The sequence below is a fragment of the Halyomorpha halys genome, unplaced genomic scaffold (assembly GCF_000696795.3).
Source record: "Halyomorpha halys isolate HHAL.00 unplaced genomic scaffold, Hhal_1.1 Scaffold353.1, whole genome shotgun sequence".
In the NCBI taxonomy this organism is placed as follows: domain Eukaryota; kingdom Metazoa; phylum Arthropoda; class Insecta; order Hemiptera; family Pentatomidae; genus Halyomorpha; species Halyomorpha halys.
Genome location: NW_027105574.1, coordinates 688,120 through 699,619, shown reverse-complemented (window position 1 = coordinate 699,619; position 11,500 = coordinate 688,120). Strand labels below are relative to the sequence as shown.

The window sequence follows — 11,500 nt, the reverse complement described above, 5'->3', positions numbered from 1 at the left end:
GAAGGCTAGAAACTCTAGCCGAAACGTCGGCACATTAAAATAAGTTAGTCATACTTATTTGTGTTTCATTGACCGCACCCCCAACCATCTTCTCCTCATTTATCATCCACGGTCAACTATCTCTCATAATTATGATTCCACAAAGTTCTTTTAACATTTTGTGAGAATTGATCTATGTATTTCTTATATATTATAGAAATATATATATATATTTCTACCGCTTTTAAGTATAATTATGGTATTTCAAATCATTAATTGCTAACTAATAGTTGGAAATGAAACAAATAAATATTGCATCCTTAAAAATAATGGAAATAATAATAGTTAAAATTAAATAATTACTTCTCAATCTAGATCGTGTAATTCTTCCTCTTAAATTCATTGGAGCCATAGGCGAATCAAAAGAATGAGTTGAAGATTGAGCAGCATTTGGAGAAGACATCTCATATTGCCCTTGCATTTCATATGTAACAGGCTGCTGTCCCGAAGAATGTAAAACAGATTGTGAGTTTTCATAATTTTGTAAAACATCATAATGCTGATCTCCAGAATAGATTTCATTGCTGTTAAAAAAAAACAACAACTTGTATTTAAGTTAATATGTAGTCAAAGCTCATTATTTGTGGAGGAGGGGAGGAAGGATATACTCCCAAAATATACCACACAAATACAAAATAGTAATTTGTAGGGGATTATAGGGAATAGGTTACAAAATAAAAAGAAAATACATATAATAAATACAATTCCATGAGAGATTTTTACAAATATTAATATTTATTATTAGGCTTAAACTTTGTCTTTTGAAAAGCAGACATCTAGCCATGGACGGATCTTTTTTTTATAAAGAAATCACAAAGCTTATTTCCAGCATGTTGAAACGCATTTATGAACTCAACATTATAAACTGTGAACAAAGCAAAAGAGGTGTATACTATTCACTCAAAATTATTTGGAAGAATGAAAACATAAATCAATAAAACAGAAGATTGGTTGATTAAAGATTATTCAAACAGAAATGTTTTTTTGAAGATGATCAGAGTTGAAGTTAAAAAGAAAAAAAAATAGTTTTGAATTTCCCTAAATGATAATGATAAGTGCTTGAAGAGGACATATTTCGAAAAACAAGAAAACTGAAACAAACCAGTGGGCAGTATAATGGTAAGCTGCTGTCTCGATTTAATCATATCACTAATAAGGTTAGTGAAATGTAGGACACAAATCAAGTGCAGGCAAACATGGTATTCCTGGCAACAATTCTTAAAATCCAATTAGCAAAGGAAATAGAGAAGATAGGTTTACCCAGGGAGTGTTCATTCGTTGAGTGTACACAAGACTTGATAGATGCCAGTGCTTGTGAGGAGGAATTCTGGATGGAAAAAGAAGAGCTGGAATGGACTAGAATCAGCTACCATCGCCCTAGGAACAACCCCAACCCCTGGCGAAGAAGGGAGTAGTAAGAAAATATGAAGGAGATAACGAGGAATGCAGAGGGAAAGACAAAATTGACTAAGCCCAGAGGAATTGGTCGGCAGGAGGACCATAAATGCCACGGGTATGGTAAGGTCACATTGCCAGGCAGTGCCCATACATGTACCGGAGAAGAGATATGGGCCACGACATACCGATTGAGGTCAATGCCCAGAGACTACAAAGGAGAAGGTTCTCTAAGAAAATGAATGGATCTGGAAGTGAGACCACAGAAGTATCTCAGAAACAGAAACCAAAGGAGACCCTGGACAAGAGGGTATACAGCGAAGCAAGAAGAGTGTTTGGAAGCAGACAGGAGAAAGAAAACAACTACGAGAGGAGTTCTGAGAGGAGTATATGCAGAGTAGCAAGTCCACATTAAGGGACTATCATGTGAGAGGAGAGCATGTCAGTTTGCCCATCATCCGAGTGAAGGGAGGAGTGAGCTGTCTAGTGGACACTGGGGCCAATTAGTTACTCTGGTAGGACCCTGCAGTGTAGAAGGGGAGCCAGATATTAAATTAGGTAAATGGGGTGGTAAGGGAAAGAATTTGATAGTCCAAGAGGTTGGAAAAATGCCAAGTAATTATAGGTTGTGATTTACTAGAGAAAGTGGGGGCACAATTGAGAAATAAGAGGGGATAGTGAAAAAGAAACGGGGGAAGAAAGTATAAGCGGATGGTAGGGGACTCGAAGGGATGAGCAGGGGCAGTGATGCAGGCAGAAAGTTGGAAAGACTTCATCATGAACATCATGAGTATATTTTTTGGAATGAAGGGGAGATGCTAGGCTCGACAGGAAGGATGGTTCATGCAATTCTGCAAGCACTTCAGAAGCATAGTCGTGATGAGATAGAGAACCTCAAAAAGCAAAGGATAATTGGGGATAGCCCGTCACCTTATAGTCCATTGTGGGTGGTGAAAAAGAAAAGCGTACTAGGCGAAGCAGAAGAAAAATATAGGGTGGGTACAGATTATCGTAAACTAAATGAAAATACCATCGATAAAAGATATCCAATCCCTAGATTTGATGACATTCTGAATAGATTAGGTGGAACAGCAATTTTTACCAAGGTGGCTATCACCAGATTAGAATGCACCCAGATGACCAATACAAAACGGCATTCACTTTCAAAAGACCACTATGAGTTCATGAGGATGCCCTTTGGACTAAAAAAAATGTACAATTACATTTCAGAGGCTCATAGATAAGTTTCTGAGGGGGTTGGACGAGTCCGTATGCCAAATCTATATGGACGATCTCTTGGTCTTCAGAAAATTGGAAGTTGGCCATATGAAGCATCTGAAAAATGTTTTTTAAAGGATGAGAGAATTTGGACTAAAACTATTCCGAGAAAAGTCGGGAAGATCAGATATGTAGAGTGCTGAAAGATGAGTCTAAATCTGGAAAGAAACACCCTTTATATGTCAGAAATGCACTGGTCTGGGACAATATTAAAAAATTATGGTGGCCGGAACAAATTGGGGTGCATTGCTCGTTTATCTGGCTTACAATGATGGTGGACACGGAGCATCAAAAGGAGGTGACGCTTGTGTATCATCAAGGCAAAACAAACAACCATAGACTGAACGAAACGTTGCACACATTATGCCACAGATACTTCTGGTGAGGCATGAAACACACCATCCAGGAAACCATTGGAAACTGGATTGAAATGTGCCTCTTAGTACTAAGTACGATAGACATCCACCCAGGGTAACACAAGAAGAGACGCCCAATGCAGATGCTCCTCTCAGATATCTTCAAGTAGACTCTTTTACATGGAAGGGTTATAGGTGGATCACGGTCATAGACATCTTCAGTAAACTGACTATGGCACACACGGTGCAAGACAGATCGGCGGAAGCAGTGTTAAGAGCATTGTAGACTAGGTTTCAATTTTATTTTGTATGGAAAGACATTGTTGGAATTATTGAGGTACAGCAATCAGAGAGGATGAAATCATTAGCAATAGTTTGGTGTGACGAAAGTTAAGGAATAATTTCAGAGGCAGAAATGAGGGAAAAACGTAAAGAGTGGAGTGGCACAACCTTGGAGTATGGGATCTGGTGGGACAAGTTAGAATAGGGACAATAATATATTGCTAACTGGGTTCTTAATAGAGGGAAAGAGCTGCAGAGGTATGAGGGCCCATTCACAGTAAATGCGATTACAGAGCATAATGCTGTCACCATTGAGAGTAAGAAACTAAAAAAGAAACAGATGGCTCATATCGAACAATTGAAACTTCCTCAGACAGCGGTATCATGAGGGCCTGGAGTGTCATCACCTTGCCACTGGAAAATATTTGTGTAGTTTTTCTCCTTCAATACCAGCGTATAAGAGTAATACAAGGAATTCTAGTAATATAGTAGTTTTTTTGTTCTGGTGTGTCTCGTTTATTTCACTATTGAGGTACTATTTTTATTGTTAATAATTCTTTTCTATGTTCTTTACGATGTTTTCCATAGATTGCCGAAAGTCCAAGAGAGTCACAGGGGTGAGCAGTCAACAGGAAGATATAGGTCCATGCCCTGATAATAGGATATGCACTATCCGTGGGCTCTCTTTTAAGGATGAAAGAGGACTCAGAACCCATTTCACAAAAAACATCACAGGGAAGTTAACAACAGTATGCTTAGGAGAATAGTTAAGAATGCAATAGGCCATAAGAAAGGAGAAGGTGATGTCTCAAATAAAAGAGGATGTTGCTAAATGGTCTGCCATTTTTAATTTAAATTAAAATTAAGTGCTCTTAGCACAAAATGAAATGAATACGGCGGATTTTGATGAGGATGTAGGTAAATTCCTTAGATTTATAATCACTATCAATGCTGAACTGCCGGGTCCCCTGCACCCTGCTGTCAAATTTTACAAACTGAGAAAGAAGAATAAAACTAGCATGACAGACAAATGTGCTTGGAAAGTATCAAATTCCCAGAGGGCCAATAAAGCAGACAATACCAATATTATAACAAAATAAAAAAAGGTAGTACCAACCATTATGAATGCCAATGCTCCCAAGCAATGTTCTTTAAAGTTGGCTGAAATTGAGGGCCACTATAAAAACCTCTTTGAGAGTAAAAATCTACGTAAACATGCGGAATACGAGAAACCAGGCCCAATACCAAATCTAAACACAATAGAAGTTAATATGATAAAAAAAGCAATAAAATCAACATCATTAGTTCTGATCTGCACATAAAAATATTTTGATATAGCCCATATCATAAAAATTATTACGGAGATAATGCTGACGGTGGCCTATATACCATATACCAACCAAAGCTTATATATTAACTTCCACAGGGGCGCACAATATTAATATATAAAGCCAAAGGTGATGTTAATAACATATCCTTCTGGAGGCCTATCACAATATACTCGATCATGCGCTGAATTATAGAGAAGATTCTGGACCATGAACTACGAAAACAGGTCACCTTCCACAGGAATCAAGAGGGGTTTTATGAAGGGCCTTCCAGGTATGCAAGTCCACGTGAGAATCATAAATGCCATTTTAAAAGATACACAAAATAGGAAAGGCGAATGTGCAGTGGTGTTTCTCGACATAGTAGGTACATTTGACAATGTTGGCCATAACCATATCGTGAGCTCACAAGAGGTGTGTCATCGGATCTAAAAAACATAATTTTGGCTCTCCTCTCTATGAACAGTATTAGAATAAACATAGGTGCTCACTGTACAAGCCAAATCAAAGTGCTGTATGGAGTATCCCAAGGTAGGCCCTTGTCGTCTTCGATATTTAACCTAACCATAGACAATCTGTACAACAACCTCTGCAAGCAAGATTTTGCAAATAAATTTGGTTATAAGCTAGATAGTGACCAAGGATGTGTGGTCCTCACAGGTTTCGCGAATGACCAGGTGGTTTCAGCGTGCGACAAGGGTGCTGCAGAAAGAATGATTGACAGCATTCAGAGGACATTTAAGGAAATGGGTTTGGCTTTAAAAAAAAAAAGTGATACTGGAGGGCATCAACACCAAGATTCGCAGGAGTGTCAAGGCTATTATCGGAATTCCTACGAAGTCCGATGGCGCCTCCATGGCGATGTTGTACACTCCAAGGAGGTATTGAGGGTTTAAGCTTAATCTGCTGCCAATTGGAGGCTCTTTTACAACACTGGTCCATTGCTCAGTGACTGTCCAATGTACCCGATGTTCCAGCCCACGTTCGATTATTCAGCAGAAATTGCTGAATGTGCAGATAGATTGGGCGTTCATCAAGAACATTGAAGTGTGATGGCTCTATGGCAGTCGCTATGTGAGAATACGTTTGAGGAATGAGCCAATAGCAGGTGGTAGGGAATTGGAGTACGCCACTTCAAGGAGACCCCGAAGGCAAATAAATTTATTTATGACAAGCAGATTCTCGCGTATTCTGAATGGTTCAATGCCCTGAAATTAGCATCAATTATGCACCCCTGCATGGAGTCCCAGGTGTCACCAGACAGGTCAGAAAAGTTGGGTCTCTCTGTCGTAAATGCAACAGAGAGCCTGAAACACCAGCACATGTGCTGGGAAAATGTCCCGACAATTCCTTCCTTGTAACACGCCGACACCATGAGCATGTTGTTGGGTAAAGCATGAGTTAATGAAGCTCCTTAGAGAAAGGGATTTTGCCTTTTCAAATTTTCAATCCTGGGAAACTCTTCAAATGCTTGGAAATAAGATTCAAACTGAAATAAATGGATCATTATTCACACATAAATCATCTCATGGAAAGGAGTATTAAGGCATCACCAGGACCTCGAGCCAGAAGCGACATTGGTTCAAATCCAGTCAGGCAGGTTGAAATTTGTTTTGTGACAGACCCACATAATAAATTTCAACCATCCCAATCTGGCTAGAATAGGTTTGTAACCTTTAAAATAACCATTCTATATTCTAGAAATGGCCAGGTAGGGATGAAAAAAAAAACGTTGGTACAATTTAAAATGCTTGTGGATAATTTCTAATAGAAAGGCTTATTAAAACAAAATAATGATATTACCTGCTGGAATGGTGAACAGGTGTAGATTGTTGATGACTGTAAGTATTGTAATGTGTATACGGTTCCTGAGTGTCATTGCTATCCATTGGTGTCATATCATCCATTGGTGTCATTGGGTTTGTTGTATCATACTCTGGAGGAGGTGGTTCATCCATACGGATTCGCTTACCGATACTACGCTGCATTTTAATGACTGAAAAAATGAGTATAATAATATTAATAACAGATCATCACATATAATATTACTTTTTAATACTTAAATAAATAAGATCTTGAAAAAACATAGAAATTCTACAAACATTAATGGAAAAGAATGATTTCTGAAGACCTATCCATCAAATTTTAATCACTTTATAAAGCTGTTTAAGACATAATATCAATTTTGAAGATAAATATATATGTAAATTACCCAACAAAATTATTTTCAACCAGTTTTCTGTTATCTTAATGTGGTAAGATCTATCCTTAGATAATTTAAACCAACTATATGTTTTTTGCAAAAAATGAAATTAACACAGTAGTAATTTATATGATTTCCATAAACAAATAGTCTTTTACAGGGTTTAAAAAATAGTCATCTGTAACTTTTTAGACCAATATTCAGACTGAAAAAACATACCCTCTGAGGCTGGTTTAAATTTTTAAGTTGCGGGGATAGAAGTCATTAAATCATAATGAATCTAGTTTAATGCTATAATTAATAGTTAATGATAATGGATAAATTTGGAATCTGTTAGCCATCCGGAAGATATCTGATGCTTTCCATGTACTCAATTAGAAGATTCTGCTAAAAAATAAACGATCCTTGGCAAAAGTTTCAAACTAAAAACTATTTTTGTTTCTCCTTTGACCGCTTTAGTAGCTTTTTATTACTCCACATTAAAAACAATTTTTTATAAGGGTTTTAAACCTTCCCATCATATCAAGTTAGTAAGGCTTGACTATTGAGGAAGCACTTTTTTTAAAGAAAAAATTAAATTAAACTTTTTTCTCATTAGATTTTTTATAATATTTTTAAATTTTAAAATTAATTTATTGAGTCTCATAAAAAAATTGGTTTAAAAATAATTAGTAGGTGATACTTAATATTTTATTTCTTAAAAGTTCACAATAAAACTACAAATAATATTCATTTAATTTTTAACCCTTTATTTTCCAGGTACTGACAATGTGATAAAAAAATTTCTCTTCCAGAGAGAGTTTTGATATTGTTATTATTATTTTTTATTTGAAGAAATGAGTTGTGGTGGTAACTGTTTTTTTTAAATCAGTTTTTTATCAGGCTTTCACAACTTGTTCTCTTTATGACAGCAAATGAATTTATTATAGGTTAAATTGGGTTGACAAAATTATTTATTGCTTCTAACATCTCTTCAGAGTCATTTGCTTTACTAACACAGTCAGTGACGAAAGTTCTACACTTAATTGCATTTCTGAATTCAGATTGGTTAGTTCACGGTTCATTTGTAAAACATACCCTCTGAGGCTGGTAATAGAATTAACAGCAGCTTGAAAAGCATTGTTCCCATCAAGTTAAAAAATAAGAGGAATGAAGTGATGACCCATGCTCAAGCTAATCTGTTTGTGTAGATCAAACAATGAGCCCAGTTTTAATTTATGTAAGAGTAAATTATTGTCAAAACTAATTAAAATCGCCAAGAGCAGTAAAGGAAAGGCCTTAATGAAAGCAAAAATTAAAAATTTTACAGCTTAAATGTAGAAATTTATTTTTCCCCCAGTATAATATTGGGACTTTCAATTGTAAAAAATCTTAGACTGAAGCCAAAGGTTATTTGCAGGACATTCTGTTTGCGGTTCTTTCACATTCATCTGCTTTCAGAAACATTTAGCATTTTATCAACAGGGCAGCTAAGCCTCTTTCCATCACTATAATAAATTGGGCTTTGGACCTCTAATAAGTTATTTCAGATCTATTTTATGTTGCAACTGTTCTTTATGATCCCAAGAAGCAACATGAAAAATTCAGAAATTTTTGAAGATGGTTCACATGCATGGAATTTTGGCCCAAAAAATTAAGCTCTTGTCGAGAACCACTGAAATATGATATGGATTTCTAAGTAGGAAACCAACAAATTAATATACTAAAAGAACAAAATATTACGTTTAAAGAGTTGATTTCATTCCATTTACTAAAGTAAAACAAACAATTAAATTAAATTTGATTACTTTCCATGGTGATAATATAGTTAAAAATTAGAATGAACACTTATAAAACAACTTCACATAGATAAAAAAATTACTGTTTTACATTATAAAATAATACTTCATAACATCTATGAACTGTAGGTAACATGACCAAACAAAAAAATCTTAACCAGTTCAGAATAATATATCAGAATATAATTATATAATATTAGGTCTACCGGAAAATTTGGTCCATTTTTAGAATAATACAAAATAAAGAATTTATCATACCCTGAATAATATAATTACCACTATTATTAATAACTTCTTGCTAGCATTACAGCAATTTTAATGTCCCATTTTTAATAAATGTCTTAACCCTAGAGGCGAAAAACGGAACCATGCTTGTCTGTTATCTTCTTCATTTTGGACAGAAACAAGCGATAATTGGGGTGTATAGTATGTCTGTATAGTATAGGAGTATAGTGGATACAACTAAATTTTGCGGCCTAGTTCTGCGAGTTTGTGATGAGTTACCAAAGCAGTATGATGTCCTACCTACTGAACATCAATTGGCCTCTTTTCTTAGAGTGCTGCTTTTAAATTTTCCAATCACTGACAGTACCTCTCCTAATTCAAGTTTTCATTCGGTTTTAATAGCTCAAAATATTGGTTCATGAATTTCCCACCACATACATAACATTCTCTCTTGATCAGGCTTAACTTTGGTTTAGAGGTGAAGGAGATAGGTTTTCCAGATTCACAATATCCCCTTTTCCTTATGATTATTTTAAAGGTGATCCACTTTTCATCCCCTGTTATCATCGGTTTCACGAAGAGTTCGATTCTGTTCCATGCAAGCAGAGATGTGCATATGATGATTTGATCATTCTTCTTGCTTTATTTCTCTAAATTCATCATGCTAAAGGCACCCGTCTCAAATATTTCCACACCAATCCTAGTTTCCGAATATTGTTTGGTGAGCAGGATCAAGCCTTTCCGCAACCTCCAGTGTTGTCAAAAACTGATTTTGCTTTAACATGATATTGGATGTATCGTCGTTGATCAGAAATGGTCGTCCAGCGAGTGGATGGTCTGAAAGGTCGTAATCACCTACTTAGGAAGTATTTACTTATTTTTTGAAACGATCTTCTGCATATTCTATCAGAAACTGTACATTCACAAACAACTTTAATAAATTTCTACATGCTTCTGTAGCATTTCTTCCTTTGCTGGAATTCGTACAAAATACTATGACATAAATGAACTTAGTCAGTAGTCATACTAACATGAATCATCTTTGTTTTGTTTGTTGTTGTTTAAAGTCATAAAACCTAAAGATCATAAATGCCTATCTTTATTTTAGTTCATTTGCTAGATCAGTATGTATACGTTCGGTGATAAAAAGAGAGAGCCAAATATGCGTCCAATAAATATGCACATACATGTTGAAACTTGTAACCAAAATGGATAGGACTTTCCGGCACACCTGATACATGGGAAAGAATAATGTATCAAAAAATCTAAAACTTTGAAGAAAATCCTACACCAAAAAGTATTAAAAATAAAATAAAAAAAATGTCATCGATTTGTGTGCAAAAAGTATAAGTGTTTCATTTAAGCTTATTATTTTCTAAATTAAAGGGGCAAGATTGTAGAATATCAATATTAATTAATATATTAAAAAGGTATTGATTGTTTCCAAGAAGGAGAACTGATGTGATTATGGCAAGATGTTCAATCATAGTTTGTAATCATAACTAAAATAAGTAGTATTTTAATGGAATAATCTAACACTAAAAAAAAAAAAAAGTTATTGTTGCTATTCCCTAAATTTTCGTAATCTCAGTTGTATTTTATATTTGTATTTCAACTTAGATCATTCAATGTGAAGACATTACAACTTTATAATATAAAAACTGTTGAATAATGAAATATGTTTAACGAAAAGAAAATCAGCCAATTCAGATATTAGACAAGTTTTTTCTTTTTCATTGTTATGTAAGTGAGAGAATAAACAAACAATAAAGGTATGAAGTAACAGTACAAGCAATTCTATTTCCACTAAACCCATATGAGCTATATTGGATTAAATAATCAGGATACAATCATCAATGATTGTGCCCTGATTATTTTCTCCAATACAAACCAGCAACAGTCCACAAAATCTACCAATAATTCGTGTTAGATATACAACACTATGCTAAATACAGTACACCATACGGAAATAAAACTTAAATCAGACAACATACTATCACTTGGTTCCAACTCTCAAGTGATAGATACATTGGAAAAAATGGCTGTAATTTATAAGTAATCCTCATACATTGGAAATACAATGTGTTCAATACGATTTAATTAATTAAAATCAACATATACATTACCTTAATTTAGTAGACTTAAAAAAACTGTCACAGGTTGTGAATAACACAGTAGATTAATACAATATTATCAGTAGAATTTTAACCTAACATTCCAACCATAAACTATAAGTTTTTACAATAAAAGTAAAAAACTAAATATTCAACATTTTGTTATTGGGTCAAGATGAGTTAACAATATTTTCAGAAATTGTAAACAACACAGACCATGTTTGTTTTGAATTCTCAGAGCTTTAACTGTATTCCAATGAAATATAAAAACTAAGAGGTAAATGACAGAGTGGAGTATTTGGCGTGGGAAGTTCTTTATATATAAATATTGTCCAATTTCTTGATCATATGCTCCAAATAGTTTTTGTCGGAACTTTATGATAAAAAATTCTAGTAACTATAGATTACAGTTAAATGCATGGATAATAAATATGCAACTAACAATATGAACCCCAGCACTCAGCAACAATACTCTATAACGTCTTTTTCAGAGCGTAGACAA

General features: G+C 34.7%; 1 protein-coding gene across 1 annotated transcript in view; it reads right to left on the bottom strand.

The window, feature by feature from the left end:
• LOC136796941 (uncharacterized) overlaps positions 1-11,239 on the bottom strand; it is a 17,180-nt gene extending 5,941 nt beyond the window's left edge. The window contains exons 1-3 of the mRNA XM_067052139.1: positions 11,011-11,239; positions 6,482-6,674; positions 343-563 (exon numbers count right to left, since the gene is read on the bottom strand). Coding sequence (XP_066908240.1) covers positions 343-563; positions 6,482-6,666 — 406 coding nt within the window. The 5' untranslated portion in view covers positions 6,667-6,674; positions 11,011-11,239. The remainder of the gene's footprint in view (positions 1-342; positions 564-6,481; positions 6,675-11,010) is intronic.
• Positions 11,240-11,500: the final 261 nt, after the last annotated feature.